The following is a 21,812-nucleotide window of genomic DNA, read 5'->3' as shown; positions in this document are numbered from 1 at the left end:
ACTCCCTCGTGTATGCTCATATTTACGCCCAGTTTTTCCCACTTTGAATCCACGCCCTTGTGTAGGTCCGAATGACGCCCATATTTCCCGAGTCAATTCGGTGGACATTTCTGTATGGTATTAGTGAGAACGAGTACGTAGACCATGCGTGGCACATGCGCATTGCGTTGCCTACGCATGCACAGACGGCTAAAAAGCGCCCTCCAAAATAATTCGGCATGGACCGCACCAACCAGAATAAGGCCCAATGGGTACCGGCCTACCATAAAAATACTTTGTGTAGAATTCAGCCTCGCTCATTGCTGAAGTTTGGGAATATGGGCAGCACGGATGGTGCAATGGTTAGCATTACTGCTTTAAAGTACTGAGGTCATGGGTTAGAGTCCCACCATGGCTCTAAATGTGTGGCGTTTGTATATTTTCCCTGTGCTTGTGTTTTTTCCTCCGGGTACTCCCGTTTCCTCCCACAATCCAAAAAATATATACTGGGAGGTCAACAGGCTCCCAACAACATTAACCCTAGAATGAATGCATCTGCCTGTATATGTGGTAGGGAATAAAGATTGTATACTCCACTGGGGCAGGTACTGATGTGAATGTACATCTATTCTCTATAAAGCACTGCGGAATGTGTGTGCGCTATAACTGGTAATAAATAAATAAATTAACCATTTCCCATGCCTTTTAGGAACGTAGCTGTTATATTTGCTATCTGAAGATAAATTGCACACAATTAGGTTAACAATATGTGGTGACAGTCATCATATACTAGATCTACCTAGATTAGGATCAAACCAATGACCCACACCTATTTTAGTTCAGGTACTGCATATATATGGTCTGTAAAAAAGTTATCCTGCTGTCAATCCTGCTCAACACACCACATTCCTGCTAATGGGGTCCATTTATTATATATTTGCGGCTAATTCCCTGAAAAACACCATTCTGAGATGGCGTTAAGACCATCGTAGCTACAGGCCATGCTGCCGGCAGGGCAGTCCAGGCAGCGGGTTCAGCGCTAACCGCACATTCGGAAACCCCCAAAACCCGGCAAAGCACTTCTTTCGGAGCCCCTGTCCCTGCATCTGCAGGATGATAATCACCCGAGAGGATGATATATTGCAATGCGATCCTGGGCGGTAAATGCCACCCAGATGGCATTACATATGCAATCCAATAATAAACGGGCACCTAAGGGCCAACATTTAAAAGTTGTTCATAGCCACCAATTAGCTTATAGCTAGCATTTTTTTTAAGTACATTCTACAAAATAAATAAAAACTGAATAGTCATTACGGACAAAGGGCCTAATTCAGACCGGATCTCAAAGCTGCTTATTCAGCAAATGGACAAAACCATGTGCACTGCAGGTGGGGCAGATGTAACATGTGCAGAGACAGTTAGATTTGGGGAAGTTGTTTTATTTCTGTGCAGGGTAAATAATAGACGCTTTGTTTTTACACTGCAATTTAGATTTAAGTTTGAACACACCCCACCCAAATCTAACTCTCTCTCACAGGTTACATTTGACTGTCCTGCAGTGCAGCAGGGTTTTGTCCATTTGCTAAATAAATGCAGCTTTTCGATCATGTCTGAATTAGGTCTAAAGTCTCTACTTGTCCACGCTATATATGATATTATAGGGCATGGGTCATAGGTTTGACACTATGAAGGTCCACATCCATTAAGTCAGGCATGTCTAAACCATGGCCCTCCATCTGTTGTGAAACTAAAAGCCTTGCCACAGGTTTTGCTATTAGGAAATGCTAAAACTATGGCAAGGCATGCTGGGATGTGTAGTTTCACAACAGCTGGAGGGCCACAGTTTGGACATACCTGCATTAGGTGAACACATGAAATAGATAGACATGGCAAAGGTCAACAGGGTCGGAATCGCGACACAAGCACTAGGGCGACAGTCAAAGGGTAAACATGAGATTTAAAAAAAAATAAAAAATTGTCCCAAATTGACGTAAGTAGACATGGACACTGTTAAACTGTACCGCTGCACTCGCCTTGTTTCAGGCACTGTGCTCAGCATTATATTCTCCCTCCATGCCCTAGTGGAAGGTAGAGCATGAAATACTGCCTATTGGCACAAGTCGGCTAAAAAAATAAACAGTACTTATGTATTATCTGGGCTCCCATGTTAAATGCACCCCATTTTTTCATACCCCTACTATCCAACTACGCATGGAGTTGATTTTATATAGTGCGTCGAGCGCAGCGAGCCACCGTGCCCGAAGCATGGCGAGCCCCGCGAGTCTCATAAGAAAAACGGGAGCCCAGATATTATATAAGTACCAAATAAACTTGAAAAACCTATGTTGACCTTTCGACTGCTCACTTTCCCCATTGTCGACCTAATGCTTGTTGACCTTTTTCATATGTCGACCTAAACACTGTCGCCTTTTAGTCATTGACCTAATGTATGTCAACCTTCATAGTGTCGATATAGCGACCGTACCCCGATTTGATAGAGATATAGATATATATATATATATATATATATATATATATATATATATATATATATATATATATATATATATATATATATATATATATATATATATATATATATATATATATATATATATATATATATATATATATATATATATATATATATATATATATATATATATATATATATATATATATATATATATATATACACACACACATACACACACACCTCTTTTCCTGCTACTGCTTTTAAGTGTACAGGTTGAGTATCCCTCATTACAGAATGCAATTTTTTTTGCTAAAAGCACTACTGGGGACATGATCTGTAACTGGCACTACTGGGGACATGATCTGTAACTGGCACTACTGGGGACATGATCTGTAACTGGCACTACTGGGGACATGATCTGTAACTGGCACTACTGGGGACATGATCTGTAACTGGCACTACTGGGGACATGATCTGTAACTGGCACTACTGGGGACATGATCTGTAACTGGCACTACTGGGGACATGATCTGTAACTGGTACTACTGGGGACATGATCTGTAACTGGTACTATTGGGATCATGATCTGTAACTGGCACTACTGGGGACATGATCTGTAACAGGCACTACTGGGGACATGATCTGTAACTGGCACTAAATATGTGGGAGAAAATGATTGCTTGACATTCAAATTCAGTGCCTGAGATAGTACACAAACTTTGTTTCATGTTTTGGAACCCTGTTCATGCACAAAAAATATATTTGTGTGTATTTCATGTGTTTAAACAAAATAAATGCAAAATACCTCATTAAAATATAAAAAAATATTCCGAAATATGGAATAATCAGTTATCCAAAATGCTTCTGGTCCCGAGCATTTTGGATAAGGGATACTCAACCTGTATAAATTAAGGTCTATATCACACAGAGACTACGCAATCACCTAGAACCATCCTTGTACCAGGCACACGGTTTTTTATAAAGGCCAAAATACCAGTATGATTTGGGCTTTGGGAGGAAACACAAAGAAAGGACACTGGTTGGAATTGTACACATGACTACAGCAATGAGGCAGCATAACTTTACATCCCATTTTTTTTTCTCTACAGGTGCAGGTATGTCTCTAGACATTCTAGATATTGAACAATTGAGGCGCAGAGAATAATTTGGTCACAAAAGTGCAACTAGCGTTATAGACTAATTATGAAACACAAACAGGGCCAGACTGGCAATCTGGCAAATGCCAGAAGGGCTGATGGGATGATGGGATGGTCCAGCATAACAGCCTGGCCAAGCAGCTCTGCTCAGCTTCAAAGCACTAGAGGCTGGACGAGCAGCTCTGCCACTGGCACTCTGAGAGCCAGGGGGGTTGGGGACTGGTGCTGCTAGGTCATGCCCCCAAGCGCTGTGACCCCCCTTGTCATGTGCTATAGAATGCTGGGGCCGTTACAGAACCCTAGTCCATCCATGCACACATTATATAATATTACATATACACAAAAAGCAATATAAAGTGCAATACATCATTTACCTTAGGAACTACAAAAATAAATAAAGAATTAATAAGTAAAAATTAAAAAGAGTTATGGAGTGGTCTCAGCTAACTGGATCCGGTCAGATTATCTGGCTCACTTCCAGTCTGTAGGAGCTCAAACTCCAGGACTTGCAAGTACAGTAGCTCCCACACTACTCTCACGACTCTACCTGCTATGTCGATATCCTCTCTGTTTTATGTAGCGTCATTGTGAATGCCTGGAGTGGCTTTATTTTGTAATATTCAAGGGACGTCTGTGGGTGACCATGGCAAGTGGCTGGCAAATGCTTAGAGAACTAGATTTTCACAAAGGAGAAAGTGTAGATTCAAGTATTTAAAAATATAGATCGGTCAAATCATAAGAGTCATAGGTGAATTGCCATTAATAGAAGATGTAGACGACAAAGTATTATTTGATAGTCAGAATGCACATTGTCAGCGATCTACAGTCTCGCAATAGGTTTACTTCCAGGTAACACAACACGGTGAACACCTTATAAAGGGCTGTGAAAGAGTCCATTCAGACAAGTTTTCATTCAATAAAAAAAAAAAAAAAACAACATGCAGGAGCGCAACCTGTAGGTCCTGACCCAAAGTAAACTATAAGCCTGTGACAGCACACCCACAATTACTAGAGGCAACATTCACTCCCGACAGTCAGAGATCAGATCCCTTACCAGGCATGACCCAGGGAAGCACTCCTGCTAATTGTCTCATCATTAGAACATGGCAAAGAGCTTAAGACAGGGAAAAATCCAAGAATTTTAGCATGTTGTGGATAACATATTACTTTAACGTGGACATCATTACTGGAGTACAATTTTTATGCATACATTCTATCAAAGGGTTTTTTAGAATGTAAGGAGTTGGTAAGAAACCCATCATCTGTTATACTGAGCCCTTGCACTTCCTATATGGATGCACTGGGAAACCTGAGGACCTTTCTGTAGCTTTAAGAGGGGTATTTAATGAAATGCTAGCCAGAACTTACTATTTAATTGCGGCCCTATTCAGATAGTTTTTAACGAAATATTAAAAAGTCAAAAACGCCCACAATATCATCAAAAGCATGTAAACCGGCAAGTAATTCCTTGATCAACATGTTTTCTGAGAGTCTAAAAAAACAGCACTTCAATTGAATAGGTCGAAATTCAAAACTAAAAAAAGTGAGAAAATTATTTTTCGACTGTCAAAATGTCACATATTTAATACCCCCGTAAAGGGTTGCCCACATTAGGCCAGGGTAGCGAGGCTAAAACAAGTGGATGAGAATTAACATAAAATAAGTATCAAAATTAAATGGACCTACAGCCATCTAACAACTTTTAAAATCAACAGCAAACTATTTATAAAAAACAAATAATTCCTACTAATGTATGGTTTTTGGAGAATGGCATTAAACCAGTGCAACTTGGGAGGAATACCATGCAAACACAGGAGCACATGCAATATCTACACCGTATTACCACGACAAAATTGAACTCACGACCTCAGTCCTGCGAGGCAGTAATACGAACCAATGTGCCATATGGGTAAAGTTTGACTTAACTACTGTGCTGCAGAGTATTTGTAGGATTGCTCATTTTAGTTTACTCTTTTATATGACATTTTATTATGTCTGTTGGCATGCCATAACTGCACGAGGGGAAAGAAGAATATTCTGTGGGCATGGGGTGACATTCATTCAGTGTGACCATGAAAAATGCTTCTGACAAAACAAATAATATAAATAAACCATAGCGTGGGGGTGTAGATGGGATAGGCAACATAGATTGTGAGATCCAAGAGGTCAGGGATTCACTTGAATGACTGCAATATTCTCTGTAATGCTCTAAGGAACATATGCACACTATATTAAATAATTGTTAATAAATATATAGCCTACTGTTCACATTTAAAGACTCAGTCCAAAAACTAAAATTTGATCAGGTTATGAATTGGTGAACAGCTGTCTCTTATTAAGACATTAGACTAATGCAATAAAAAAAATAATTAGTTATTTCTGCTCCACTTTGTAAAGCCGTCCATACCAAACTTATCAATTCATTTTATTTAATAACAGGGGAAATGACAGAAACAAAATACACACATTACCATAAAGATACTGCTCTGTCTAAGTCACTGGGGAAATTAAAGACAACTCGTGAACAGCTAATTTCAGTCACATACTTAAATCAAGGGTACATGGCCTTTCGAGGGCAAAAATAAATAAAATCATGATTGCCCCTTTAATATTATGTACATTTCCATCCGACTGACCCCATAATTCACCTCAAACACAATCCTTTTGTTTATTTGTTGTTTTTTTTAAACAGTGTTTTTTTTTAAAACAGTAAATTCAAGAATTTTGAACTTATCCAAAACAATAAAGAAAAATGCTAAAAAGGTGAGTATATTGCAGAATTTTATTTTTGTTCTTTTAAACAAGGTGGATATGGGTTGGAGGTGGAGCATTTGGGATTTAGTCAACATTGTGGGACGTGTGTGTTAGTTCAGCTGCTGTGTAATTAAAAGTAGAATTCTTCATTATCACAGTATAATTTAAGCACATACAGTATAAAATAACTGGTAGATAAAATACAATGTTCAAAAGGAAGACAGACCAAAGACCTAAACAGTGTCATAGACTGGGTAGGGTTATTCGAAGGCCATGGATGTGACCGTTTCACCATTTTCATGGAGAAGAAATAAATTTCATTATTTAAAAAAGAAAAAAGGAAACTTTATGGCGAACACATTTTCGCCTGTATTGCAAACATCGCCATTCCGTTATCGTAAATATGGTTTTGAAGTTTCTAAATACTTAAACTCTAATTTAAAGCCAAATGAAAGCAACTTTCTACAACATAAGAGGGTTTGGCAAGATATCAATTATTGGTTAGATTAGGAAATCTACACTCAATGTTTAACTACATATGACTTCTCTAAAGTAGCACCATTTAATAACATGCCTAATGCAAATCAATCAGATGCCACCTAATCCAGCATTTGCAAAATCCCTTCTTAGGGTCAATACTCACCAACTCTATACGTTGCCTGAAAATACTACCAGACTATACAAATCCATGTGTCAAACACTTATGTGCAGGTCTAAATCTAGTTAACAGAGCTAGAAAACAAACAGTACAAAACTATTTTAGTAATATTAGATTTTATTTCCCGATACGCACCTTCTTGTGCTGTCCAGTTGAGAAGCACAGCTTTAGTAACATAAACACCTGGATGTTTATCCAAGTGATTTACTCACATACATGGAGCAAGCAAAAGTGCCTGCTCTCCACCCACTTATAGTGAGCTCACAGTCTCCCCCTCAGCCAAAGTGGTTCAGCAATACAAACCTGCTTACTTATATAAGCACTTTTTATCACACAGCGGGTACTGTATACAGACATGATATTGTTACAGACAAAACAATTCAGCATTGCCATACAACAAAAATAGAGAATTACGATTCAACCTATATTATATATTAATGCACCGCATTCAGCATTACCCCAACAAACAGTAAACAATGCTGATATTCCATACTTGCAATAGAGTAACCACTCCAACTAGGAATGCTCATAAAAATTTGCTACATAGAATGTAACAGGTTTCCTCCCCAACAACAAGCAAAATAGACAAAAGCAAAAGTTCATAATGGACATAGTACACATAGATTAACAGCCTGTTGAGAGTGTAGGGAGGTAATGGAGGGAACCTATGAATTATAATCTCTGTGATTGATATGTTTTGCCTTAAACCTTTGTTAAGAAAAGTTTTATAAAATGATGTACAGATATAAAATAATCACTGTAGTACCAATTTAAAACAACAACATTGCGGTTTCATACACAAACTACAATTGATAAATACTGCTTTCTCTTTTTGAGACCCTATACAAAAGTATATGGGAATTTGTTGCAGTGATCAAAATACAGAACCTTCAGGATCTTATATAGGATAGTTTATGGTTAAGCGCTAAATTGGTCAGAAATCAAAATGTAGTCATCATGGATGACATCTCTGTGGGAACACCACGTTACATATACGTTAAGACGTATAAGCAATTTACACACATGTATACACAGACTTACAAAGGGTATCAAAAAGTATTCTAAATGTAATTTATATTATATAAAATGTACAGACCTCATTTGCATTGTAATTACAGGGATAGCGATGGTTTTAATGAAATTATGTAGGCCTTATCAATCATTTCTTTGAACCAGATGTTGGCTTTCTAAGAATGTCTAGCTTTCAGTATAAATGCCTATGAATTAAAAAAATATACAATAACAGTTTATATAACAGTGTTCTTTACATATGTAGATTCCCTTTAGTAAATGACAATGTAATGTCAGTGCTTAGTATTCTATGTACATTATAATATAAACTGAATTACACATCATTTAAGTTTGTATTCAAATCTAAAACAAATTAATGTTTTAGAACACTGTAATATCTACTATTTTACAGGTGAATATATAAAAATTGTGTAAAAACAAGCACATTGTTTTGGTGTGCCTTACAAACAACAGAAAACACACACACACACATCTCACCATATAATGTCCATCATGTTCCCATTACTTTAAATATTATATAGTTTGCAGGAAAAATATACTACAAGCTCAGTATGCAAAGTACTTCTAATGATTATCTGAGATTCCTATTTCTAAGAGAAATTTTTATTAGGAAAAAAAAAAAAAAAACATAATCAGTAACTACCTAAATGATTTGGCAGCATTGCTTCACTGTATATATATACTAAACTCCAAAAAGGTAAAATGTGATTTAAGCTGTTATTTCACGATACAAATGAACTTCAATAAAACACACACACAAAAAAAAAAAAAAAACAGATTTGTGAAAATCTATCATCTAGACAGCGCACACATAAACCTCAGTTACATCTCTAAATATACATTGAATATAAAGTTGAACAACCCGTGTGTCAATTTTAGGTCTATTTACAATGACAGCCAATGAATCTGCCATGACAAAATACACTGGCAATGAAATCTACATTGTGCAGCTCTTATGGCTCACTCACACGGTGACACTGTGGTCCGATTTTAGTGTCATTCAAAATCTCAGCTTAGACCCAACAAATAACGCTGGAGGAAGTGAGTTAATTTAACGTAACTGCCAATGACAACATGGTCCCAACCACCAGTCACTGTGTGACTGCCTACATTGTAGTGTTATAGGCCCCAGCGCAGACCGTACTGTGGAAAACGGCTGTTAATAAATAAGTACTACATTCTGTATTTCTAAGAGACATTTCACATAAACCATTTTATCCTAGGAACAGACAGTGCCTTCTAAATAATCCCTTAACACTCTAACAGACTTGCAACCCCATAAAACTAAAGTATATGATGTATTTGATCAATCATAATAACCGTTTACTCTAATATTGCTAATTTTGATCTACAATAATATACAATGCATGGACATAATTAGGATGCTTAGTTTAAAAAAAGGCATAAGTTTCTGTACTAAGCATAAAACAATTACGACAACATTTCTTTCATTATAAACGACACACAGTTTGCGGTCATAAAAAAAGAACTGCTCTCCCAGGGTTCATTGAATAACTATTGTTGGTACCATAGTTCATAAGCATACATGTTGCGTAGGCCAATTTGAGAACCTGTATAGCTGAATATAACATGCAGTGAATAATGATAAAAGATGTCCAATGCTATCCATCATCCTTAAACACTACACAGGAGGAAAAAAAAGAAAACGTTAGCAAGGCCTCAAAATTGAAGATGTTGCAGTCAAAACAGAAGGGGGGGGGGGGGGGATAATAAAAAAAAAAAAAAAAAAACCACCCCATAATTTTGCAGAATATATTACATTTACTACACAGACTGGATATTTTTAGTTTTTGAATAATGAAAAACTTCTTAATACACTGCCAGACTCTACTGACTGCTTGTGTATAATGCATGAAAGAATGAGGGGACTTTTATACACAAAAAAGGTGGTGAATAGTAAGACCACCCTACAACTTCTTACTAGGTCATGAAAGAATCTGCAAATCGTCAACCTTCAAAACGTACATTAACATAGGTCTATAGAAGTGCAAACGTAAAACTGTATAAAACCACATAGTAAGAAATAGTCAAAATTAAGCTATTATTGCTCTCGCTGCCGTCATGCTGTTTAAACGAAAGCATTCCTTTCTCCCATGACACTCCTATATTACATTATATGCCAGTCCATACATGATACAATGTGTAAGGATGCTGGTTGTCATCCTTTGCTCCCAAAGTACATAACCTCAGCTTGCCCTATGTAACAGCAGGCAACACATGCACAGATGTGCTATGGACAGCAGCTAACTAACCAGGAATTACACAACTGTTTACATTACACCTTGGTGCATGACACTTGTTTATGTCCAGCATATGGAGTGCTACTTTGCCACATCCTATTCCTCTGTTTATTATGTGACCATCCTATTTTGTAGCTGAAAGACAACATAAGAGGCCTGATGGCAAACTTGACCTCTACAGTACTTTTATGACTGCCCTAAAACTTTTAGGAGCCCATCTATTTCCAGATCCTATTTATAGTATAGTCACAGCCAACCCTGTGTAAAATGACTATTAAAACACCCAGCACTTATTTATGAACTACGGAAAGTGTCACTTGTGACCCAGCCTCTGGTAAGTTTGTAGCTCATGTGTCCACACAGACAATATAACATGTATAAGCAGACATGTAGCCCTATGCAACAGACCTTACCTACCCATCAGCAGTGGGTAGGGAAATGTATCCCATCAGTAAAGTGTCAGCTTTGTTGGTTAGGATTTGCCATATGCATGGTTATGGTAATATCTATAATGTGTTATGTGTAATGAGATGCATATGTGAAGGTCCCATAAATCATGTACATTTCCCTTCTGCAAATGCATACAATATGCTGTGCTGCTAAGGATCTTTATGCACCATGCCATACACACTATAGGCATAGGAGTCATTGGAAAGACATAGATCCCCAGGACATGGCAGTGTGTGCAGAGTACATGTATGTGGAAGGTGTGCTCACCTGGCCTGTGCCTCATCCAGACTCTGGTCAGTGATGGTCATGATTTGCTGTAATATATCCCCTATGTCCTGCTTTCTGCCCCCCTCCCCCTCGCTGGCCCCCGTGCCATCCTGCATGTGCTGGGACAGGCTGGGGTGACCCGCCATCCCCACCCCAGGGTGGCTGTGCATTAGCCGGGGCTGATCATCCATCTCCAGGAGCGAGCCCTGCTCTGCAGCACCCTGTGCTGTGCTGTTGCAGCGCACAGGGAACTCTTATTGTTCTTCTCTCTCTCCTGCCTTTGTTGTGGGTCCCTCCTTTTAATCCCAGGGCGCAGGAATCCGTCCAGATCCGGAGAAGTCCAGCAGAGGAGGGGAATGATCCTGGCGGAGGCGTGCGGACACCGGGAGCTCTCCCGGAGGGTGGGGTCTGTACCGGAGCGGGGGAAGTTGCACACAGCTCGGTGTCCTGCTTTTGTTTGGGCTGAGACTCTGCTCCTCTCCTCCCTCCCTCCCGCCCGTGTCTGTCCCTCTCTCTCTCTCTTTCCCCTCTAGAGCTGACACACAGAATGGAGACGGAGCTCCCGCCCTCTCCGCACTGATTGGCCGAGGGATGCTAATGGTGCCGCCCACCTCGGCCTGGAATAGGTGGCCTCACAGGTCACTCCCCTCCCCCTCCTCTCCCTCTCTGCTGTCACTCACTGAGGTTCAGAGGTGGAGAATGTGAGAGAGAGAGAGAGAGAGAGAGAGAGAGAGAGAGAGAGAGAGAGAGAGAGTGGAGCCGGCAGCAGCAGCAGCAGCCAGAGTCTTAAAGGCAAAGGAGCAGGCATATGAGACTGTGGGAATGATTCCGAGATGGATGCTGCTGCGTCCTCACTTGCGTGTGACTACGGAGTTGCACCAGTGATAAAATACATATGCTGCGTTCAGACGTCACATGGTGTAGATACTTGTTCTGGAATGTGTTAAAGTCCATACCTCCCAACAGTCCCGATTTTAGCGGGACAGTCCCGATTATCAGGGCCTCTCCATCTGTCCCTCCGGCGGCCGGCAGTGTCCCGCGGTGAGGGGGGACTGTTGGGAGTCCCCCCTGTCGGCTGCTAAGCAGCGGGGAATAAACGCTGTGTGCATGTGCACAGCGTCTATTCCTGCAGCCAGGGGGCTGGGGGCATGGCTAGAGGCTCACAGAGCCTCTGGGTCATGCCCATAGGCGTGCGCAGCACATTTTATTAGGGGGTGCACTGTCAAAACGGTGTGCCTAGCACCACCTATTAGGCATGTCTAACACCGCCATTGAGCCTGTCTAACACCGCCAATCAGGCGTGCACTCACTACAATATAAAATGTCTCTCAGCCACACCATTATATCCTGCCTATTTCAGTTTTCTAATTACTCTGTGTAACAGTACATGCAAATAAAGTCAAAATCATATCTGGATGACACAGATATGTAGTGATATGACAACGGTGTAATACAATTTATAATGCAAAACACACATAATTGATTGATGGGCGCTTATTTTAATGGAATACGGGTCTAAAAAGCAAAAGTCTTTGGTAAAAGGTATTGCTGGTATTACTAGCAGCAATAAGTGTGGGGGTGGGGGCACAGCATTAGGGGGTGCCTGTGCACCCTTAACACTCAATGTGCGCACGCCTATGGTCATGCCCCCATAGCGTCTAAATGGGGGCCTCGCGGGAGAGCTGCGTGTATAGGCCACGCCCCCAAAATTAGGCCGCGGCGCGCATCAGCAGTGTCCCGCCGACTGGTCCGGCAAAGTTGGGAGGTATGTCATACACTAGAACGACATGGCCCTTTTCCCACACAATTTCTAACCATTGGGCCGATAAATAGTGTGAAAAGTTTCATATTGTCTGTCCTTACGTTCCTATTCACGGTTCCGTGCTTATCAGATCACAAACTGCCACAAGGATTTGTCGGATCCTTGGACAGTGAATGGCACCAGAGCAAGGGCATACTTTGCGCCCACCCCCCCTTTTGTAGCAGTCCGACCCCCCCCCCCCGCCACCCTATTACATTATATATGCACCCCAGGCTGCTCCCCCTGTATTATAATAATAATACTAATAATGCCAACATGACCCCACGGGCTGCTCCCTCTGTATAGTAACAGGACACCACAGGCTGCTTCCCCTGTATAATAACAGGACACCACAGGCTGCTCCTTCTGTATAGTAACAGGACCCCACAGGCTGCTCCCCCTGTATAATGACAGGACCCCGGCAGGCTGCTCCCCTTGTAATAAAAGGACACCACAGGCTGCTCCCCTGTATAATAACAGCACCCCACAGGTTGCTCCCCCTGTATAATAACAGGACCCCAAAGGCTGCTCCCCCTGTTTAAAAACCGGACCCCAAAGGCTGCTCCCCTGTATATTAACAGGGCCCCACTGGCTGCTCCCCCTTTCTATCAACAGGACACCACAGGCTGCTCCCTCTGTCTTACCTGATACTTGACGCCCTGTCAACTTACGGCACCCGGAGCTCACGCTCCGCCCTAGCTACGCCTCTGTTTCGGAGTGCCAAAATTACATTTTTACTACATCCCCTCCCCCCAAGCTGAAAACATTCTGGTGCCCCCTTGTCATATGCAGTATCAACAGTATCAAACGTTGATCATAAATGTATCTGATTTGTCATAAATATTTTATTATTAAATGGAAGGATTATGATTCAGCTGTGCACACCCGGAAGTGATATTTGTAGCTTTACTCCTTTGAGTATGCATTAGTTCATTTGCTTCTGTTTGACATGCACAGTAAATAGGCATTGATGGTTAACACATAGGTTCTCGAATGCTGTCCTTAAGGTACCCTAATGGTCCAAGTTTTGAGTATATTAATGCTTGGCAACATGTGACTTAATCAGTACCTCCTATGTGTAGCTATGGATATATTTGGACTGTTGGGGTGCCTTAAGGACTGCGTTTAGGAACCTCTGGGCTAAAACATTGAATGGTTACATACTAACATAAGGCATGTTGTGAGGGTGGCTATGCTGCCAATATTCAATAATAATCACTACCCAGCTGTATATATTACCACTTATTATGATAGGCAATATTCACTGTCACAGAAGTGGGTTTGGATGGGGTCCTGTATGGTTTAGGAATCACACCCGGACTAGAAGTTACAGACTTTGCCGTCTTTGAGTTAAATTAAAAAATAGTTCAAGAGGGGAGCGCAAATACGTCTTTGCTTGCAACTACAGCTAACTAGGAAGGACAAGGTGTTTAATGAGGATGACGAGGATAAATATGATCCGGAGAGGAGAACTGTAAGAGGTTACGTGGACATGAAGAACCATGATGAAGAACTGGAAGAAGTTAAGTAGTGACATGGATCTTTGGATCCGGAAAGAAGAACTGGAAAACGTTGAACAGTGACTTGGATCTTTGGATAAGGAAAGAAAAACTGAAAAATTTAGACCAGTGACTTGGATCTATGGATCCGGAATAACCAGAAGATCCACAGGTTGCCTGATAAACATGAAGTGTTGGTAGATCTTGAGGACAAGTTTGTCCACTCCTGATATACAGTATACAGTAATAGACAATGTAGAGAAAACATTTATGAAAACTAGTGGAAAGGAAAAGGGGAAGCGCATCATAGCAACCAATTACATTTTGTCACTGCAGATTCAAAAATAAAACTTTACATTGCCCAGAAATTACTATACCTTGCTCCGAGGTAGTGACTTGCACACGCCATATAACACCAGACTCGGCTGCATTTATGCCACACTATAAATTGTATATTATCGTATACCATTCTAATGCTACAGACCTGTATAACCACATAATGCCCTCTAAATCATAATGCCATATAGAGAATACTGCAACTTTTATTATAGTCCCATGCCAACATGTAGAATTATAGCCAGTAAACACGCTATGAGTGTGCATCATTACTGGCATGTTGGTGCATCCTGCTGGCACTGGTTGGTGTGATGTACCAGTGTCATTTCTCTGCATGACCAACTGTCATCTGGCATTCTTCTTGGATCCTATGGGTCATGGGCGCCGCCATGAGACCTGTGGTTAGCTGACTTTGGTACACCTATCCTATACTATGCAAACTCCAGTATCCTCTTTAGTAACCACATGACTCAGGTGAAACCAGGTGCTGCAGTTAATTAGTAATCTCCTGAATGGATATAAGGAGTCTCTGTTCACTTCCCCAATGTCTTGAACAATTTGTCTGATCCTGTAGATACGTCTAGTGTCAGCTCTGCAGGCTTATGCCAGTTTTTCAGCTGCTTTGTTGCACCCTACTACCATTTGTTGCCAGAGTTCTAATGCCGCTGTTATTGTCTCAGCTCTCATAGGCATATGCAGTATAGACTAGAGCTGCTTTCCCACTGCATAAACGGGTAATGACCTGTTATTTGTAAATGGGTCTTTAAACGGGTAAGAGCCATAAAGACCCTTTCCCACTGGTTTAAAATCCGTTTTTGTCCCATTCACATATACCCATTAAAAAACCCATTTAAACCCATAGTAAAGATGGGGGGTGGATTTAAAAAATGGCGTGGGGTCCCCTCCCCACTGCCGTAACCAGAGGGGCTGGTATTAAAAAAAATCAGGAAACCCGGCAAATAGGGGCTCCGGGGCCGGTGCTGGCTCCCAAAATATGGGGGACAAAATGACAAGGGCTCCCCTGTATTTTAAGAACCAGCCCCAGGCCCAACCAGCCAGCAGGGTAATGCCACAGCCGGGGGGAGACTTTTTATACAAGTCCCCTCGGCCAAAGCATTAACCCTACCGACCAGTCAGCCTGGCCAGGGGTCCTGGGGAAGTGGGGATCCCCTCCAATAAAGGGGTCCCCCCCCTCCAGGGCTTACCTGGCCAGGGTGAAGCCTGGTGCTGTCCCCGGTGACCCTGGAGTGGTGGTCGCCGGGCTGATTAAATGGTGTAAAAATAGAATAAACTATTGTCTTATACTGTGGAGTCCCAGCAAGCCTCCCCCGCATGCTGGGACTTGGAGAACCACAAGTCCCAGCATTTGGGGCATTAAAGGGCCCGCTGGCACTTGCAGTTCCACAGTAAAATAATTTCTCAGCTCCTGATTGGCCGCTAGGGACCTACCTACGGGCTCAAGATAGGTAGGTATAAGCTTGTGTGTAATACCATATATACTCGAGTATAAGCCTACTTTTTCAGAACATTTTTTATGCTGAAAATTCCCCCCCTCGGCTTATACTCAAGTGAGGGTCCCACTTGAGTCAATACGTTTTCCCAGTTTTTTAGTTGTAAAATTAGGTGCCTCGGCTTATATTTGGGTCGACTTATACTCAAGTATATACGGTATGTGTTAAACTTTTATTGTTCTTGGTTGTCAGTGTGTTTATTTAACTATTTATTTTACTGTGGAACTACAGTAAATGTCCTTTAATGTCCTTTAATGTCCCACATGCTGGGACTTGTGGTTCTCCAAGTCCCAGCATGCGGTGAAAGTTTGCTGGGACTCATAGTTCCAAAGTATAAGACAACAGTCTATTCTATGTTTTTACAACATTTAATCAGCCTCCAGGGTCACCGGGGACAGCACCAGGCTTCAGACTGGCCAGGTAAGTCCTGGAGGGGGAGGACCCCTTTATTGGAGGGTCTCTACTTTCCCAGGAACCCTGGCCAGGCTGACTGGTCGGTAGGGTTAATGCTTTGGACGGGGGGACTTGTATAAAAAGTTAAAAAGTCTCCCCCCCCCCCCCCCGGCTGTGGCATTACCCTGCTGGCTGGTTGGGCCTGGGGCTGGTTCTTAAAATACAGGGGACCCCTAGTCATTTTGTCCCCTGTATTTTGGGAACCAGCCCCGTCCCTGGAGCCTGGGGATGGCTTTAAAAAATCAGCGGAGCACCTATTTGCCGGGTTTCCTGATTTAATAATACCAGCCCCGGCTCTTCAGCCTAGTGCTGGTTATGGCAGTGGGGGGGGGACCCCATGCCATTTTTTTTACTATGGGTTTAAACGGGTACAATGTATACCCCTTTCCCACTGGCAAAAAAAGTCTCTTAAACGGGTAAAACACTGCTTTTTACCCATTTAACAAATACCGGTATTTGCATACCTCCGAACAGTCCAGATTACAGCGGGACAGTCCTGATTATCAGGGCCTGTCCCGCTGTCCCTCCCGCGGCCGGCAGTGTCCCGCGGTGAGGGGGGGCTGTTGGGAGTCTCCCCTGTCGGCTGCTAAGCAGCGGGGAATAAATGCTGTGCGCATGCGCACAGCGTCTATTCCCGCAGCCAGGGGGCTGGGGGCATGGCTAGAGGCCCCCATAGCGGCAAAATGGGGGCGTGGCCTTGCGGGAGAGCCGCGAGTATAGGCCACGCCCCCGGAATTAGGCCACGCCCCAGCATTTTCGGCGCACCTACGGCGCGCAGCAGCTGTGTCCCGGGTCCGGCGCAAAGAAAGTTGGAAGGTATGTATTTGTTAAACGGGTAAAGCAACCTGTAGCATTCCCACTGCAGCTCTACCCGTTTAAAAAGGCTAAAAAATATGGTAATTTACAGTTTAAGAGCTGCAGTGGGAAAGGGGTGTAATACTAACCCTCCTATCTTTGACTGTCTGTAAATACCCTGTTTGTTCACTGTCTCCTTTTGTAAAGCGCAACAGAATATACTGTGCTATATAAGAAACTGTTAATAAATAAATCTGAGCAGCCGAGGTGCATCTGGGCAGTTTGGATATCTAAGTTCTTATTCGCAATTTCAGACTGTGGGCGAGATTCTCTATTACAGAAATGCGGTAAAAACCCCGTTATCGGGGTTTTTACCGCATTTCTGTATTCTCTAACCTCCCTCCGCAGTGTCACCGCTGCGGAGGGAATCGCCAGCAAAAGCTGGCGGTTCCCTGCAGAAGCCTATGGGCTTCTTACCGCAGCGGTGTGTGAGGGATCCGTCACGGATCCCTCCCAGCATGCCCTGCGGCCGGCGCGTCAGTCTGCACATGCGCAGACGGACTCCCGGGTCATAGACCAGGAAGTCCAGCAAGAGCTGTCCCTTGCGTTAATGACCGCATATTTTAGAGAATATGCGGTCATTAGAAATGCGGTGGCCGGCGAAGAGGGCTGCGGATTTTAGAGAATCCCGCCCTGTAGCTTTATTGCAGCCACTATAGCCACTGTAGGTTTATTGCACTGGTGGTGGCCAGTGCAATACATTTTGTTTTGTTCATTGCAGTACAGTTGGGTCACTGACAAAATGATGCATGGGCATCAAATTGGTTAAGGACGGCTCTGGCTGTTCGCTTAGTATTTCTCTCCTTATTACTTGATTAAACAGCTGCACTGTCTCACATGATCCTCCATGAAATGCCAACTTTTAACTTAGCAATTAATAGAGATATGTTCTGTCTGTTGCTTTCTGGTCTGTTATCTAGAACAGTGGTTCCCAACCCTCAAGTACCTCCAACAGTGCACATATTCCAGGTCTCCACACAGAATCACAAGTGACATAATTAGCTCCACCTGCGGATCTTTTAAAATGTGTCTGAATAATGAGTGCACCTGCTGGGTGACCTGGAAAACGTGCACTTTTGGGGGTACTTGAGGGCCGGGGTTAGGAACCACTGATCTATTCCTTTTTGCCTATTTATCTAACTTCTGGATAAAGAGTCCCTATTTTGGACACAATAGCCACTTTTTCATTCCTTCCATTTTGTTCCTTGTCTGATGTACAGGTCTATAGGGGTAAATTCCTGCACTTGCTCCAAAATCTGCCATTTATTTGGTACAAACTTTTCCACTCTGGGCTCTAGTAAATCCAAGAATGGATAAATCAAGTTTAAGGGGAAGGATTTTGCCAGTGGCCGAACTTATGAGTGGTTGACCCAGGTGCAAAAATATAATTTGGGTCACCCTCCTCCACTCCTACTCAAGTTCATAATATACCACACAGCAGTGAATGGTAGCAGTGGGCCCCTTAGTCGTCAGGGGCCCTCAATGCAATGCACCTGCTGCACCAATTGTAGCTCTGCCTCTGCATTTTGCATAGTAAATCACACCACTCCCTCCACTTATTTCACTCCGGAATTTGGTGGGAAGCAAGAGAATTTATACTCAGTAGTACATAGCCACTAGTTACCATTTCTTCACTCTATTTCACAACTGCATATAGAAAATATGGTACTTGTGTAGTTTCACGGCGGCAGTTACGTAGTCAGCAGTGTCCCTGTCAGAATGAGTGTAGTGTTTCTGCGGCCAGCATATTAGCGTAGTGTTTCTGCAAGCGTCCCTGTCAGAATCAGCATAGCTTAGTGTTCCCGTGGCCGCTTATGGCAGGTGTGAATGCGTTATGCGTCCTCCCAACCTTTTCATACCCCCACTATCCATATCGGCATTTTAGAATGTCTGGCAAGCGCAGCGAGCCACCGAGCTTGAAGTGTGGTGAGCGCAGCAAGCCCCGCGAGGGGACATGGATTACTTTACATGTATTCCGTGTCCCCTAGCGGGGCTCGCTGCGCTCGCCAGGCTTCGAGGCTCAGTGGCTCGCTGCGCTCGCCACACTTTATACAATCAACTCCATGCCGATGTGGATAGTGGGGTATGAAAAGGTCGGGAGGATGTGTAACATGTCCCTTTGCGGGGCTCGCTGCACTCCCCATGCTTTGGGCTGGCGTGGATAGTGTGGGTTTCAAATGGAGGCATTTGCCAGTATGTAACATGGAGCACTGGCAAATGCCTCCTTTATTGTGCATGAGACGCACTTGCGTCTGCACCCCCTCTTTGTGCACGCGCTAACGAACCCCTAACCCTGTCAGCAGGGTTTCTGTACCCTGCCACAATAGTTACAGAAGCATCTCAGACAGATGGAGCACCTCTCTGCTGGCACCTGCATGATCCCCTCTCCGCCCGAGAGGGGATCATGCGGGAGCCGGTGCTGTGTGAGAGGCGCTCACTAGGCTTGCCAAGGATGCCAGGAACAGAGATGCAGTTCCCAGCAACAGTACGTTGAGTAGCTGCTTCACGGGGACCAGGGGCGTAGCGAGGGCGGAGCCACCGGAGCACGCGCTCCGGGCGCAGAGAGATCAAATGGCGCCGGAGCTGCGTGCCACCGGCTCCCCTGCCCTGCTTCCCTGCCCAGCTGCAGCGCTTACTTACAGTAGTAGTCGGAGTGGAGGTGCCGAGATTTAGCTGCCTGTGACTCAGAGGCACCCGGCAGGTCAGAGCAGCAGGGACAGTGGCATCATGGGAATTGTAGTTTATATGTTACTGCTCTAACTTTGAGCAGTTAACGTTTAAACTACAAATCCCATGAGGCCATGCTTTGCCCTGGGAGGAAGTCTCACACAGGTGAACTTGTGAGACAGACAGAATGGGAACCGCGCTGGTGGGATCAGGATGCAGAGTCAGTGAATACATTTGAGAGTTCAGACGATAAGGCTGTCCTGGAGGGAGATAGCTCTGGATGCTCTCCCTCCACCTACCTCCCCTGTGTTTATCGAAGCAGGAGCAGCAGTGTCAGGAAGAGGACTCCTACATGCACAATATGTGCTGACTTTTTTTCACTGACTTGGTAAAGATCGTTTTTTTTAATAAGATAATTAAATTGGTAGCTTATTCACTTATTCATCATCATCTGTTACTATTCACCTCCTGCAAACAAATTGGGGTGGGTGTGTGTACATGTGTGTGTATATATATATATATATATATATATATATATATATATATATATGTGTGTGTGTATAATGGGCATCATGTGTGGCTTATGTGCAATTGGCATTACGGCATGTGGCATTATGTGTAATGTGCATTAAGGTGTGTCCTGTAATGTTAGGTTGTGCCCCCTTTTTGCCACGCAAGAGCCCTGCCTACTACAAATCTTGGTCTGAGTGTGTGTGTGTGGGGGGGGGGGTGGGGGGCGCGAAACATGCCCTTGCTCCAGGCACCGTGGCTCCTAGCTACACCACTGACGGGGACACAACGCTGACTACGCAGGGTTGCCGTGGATTCACTACGCTAGGTAGCTGTTGGGCTACGCTAATAACGTACAGTAGCTTAGGCTGCTGCCGTGAATCTACACAAGTACCAAAAATATTATTATTATTACTAGTTAAAAGCTTGACAAAATGACGGCTTCTGCAATATACTTTCACTTTCAGCTGTGACACTTATTTCTTTCACTTTGAGCTGTGACAGTTTTTAGCCCACAAACTCTCCACCCTATCCCCAGTCCACATCTGCTCCTACCTCCAATCTTTGTCTCTCCATATTAAGCAAGTATAAAACAGCAGTGTCCCTGCAAAAATTGCTTTCACTTTCTGTTATGCCATCTTTTAGTATACAAAAGAGGAATTTGGTCTGTCGATACGCCTCTAGTGGTCACTGATGGTAATTCACTTCATAGTAGTGAGGAGTAATTGCCCTTTTTTATACTGTATATAATGTAGATTAATATGATTATTATTACTACTACTATTATTATTATTATTATTATTATTAATAATAATAATAATATCACCATACCATATAAATTTATTTTAAAAACATCTAGATATAGTTTTTGCATGTTAGGTTCCGCTTCATGAAACCATTCTGGCAGTATGACCAATGCCGTGAGATTGTCAGAGAACTGGCTCTGTTAAATAAAGGTGCAGTATTAGGCATGGTGTACATATTAAATGAGAAAAATGTGCTCTTTTTTAAACCTTTTTAAGTTTATTCTTAAAAAAAAAACATTGTTCGAAGATGTTGTTGCCGTGCTTTTCCCTAAATAATTTATTTGACAGAAACAGCATGTGTGATATTGTAGAATAAAAGATTTGTTTTGATTTCCAT

General features: G+C 42.7%; 1 protein-coding gene across 3 annotated transcripts in view; it reads right to left on the bottom strand.

The window, feature by feature from the left end:
• The window catches only part of PBX1 (PBX homeobox 1), a 132,901-nt gene extending 121,334 nt beyond the window's left edge, over positions 1–11,567 (bottom strand). Inside the window, exon 1 of one of the 3 annotated variants that reach the window (XM_083156966.1) lies at positions 11,038–11,567. In XM_083156966.1, coding sequence (XP_083013092.1) covers positions 11,038–11,228 — 191 coding nt within the window. In that variant the 5' untranslated portion in view covers positions 11,229–11,567. The remainder of the gene's footprint in view (positions 1–11,037) is intronic. The other 2 variants (XM_083156964.1, XM_083156967.1) reach the window with 2 other exon arrangements.
• Between the last annotated feature and the right edge of the window lie 10,245 nt (positions 11,568–21,812).

Source organism: Crinia signifera, chromosome 8, assembly GCF_055691185.1.
Source record: "Crinia signifera chromosome 8, ASM5569118v1, whole genome shotgun sequence".
Taxonomy (NCBI): Eukaryota; Metazoa; Chordata; class Amphibia; order Anura; family Myobatrachidae; genus Crinia; species Crinia signifera.
The sequence above is the reverse complement of the archived record's forward strand: the minus strand, read 5'-3'. Positions and strand labels throughout refer to the sequence as shown.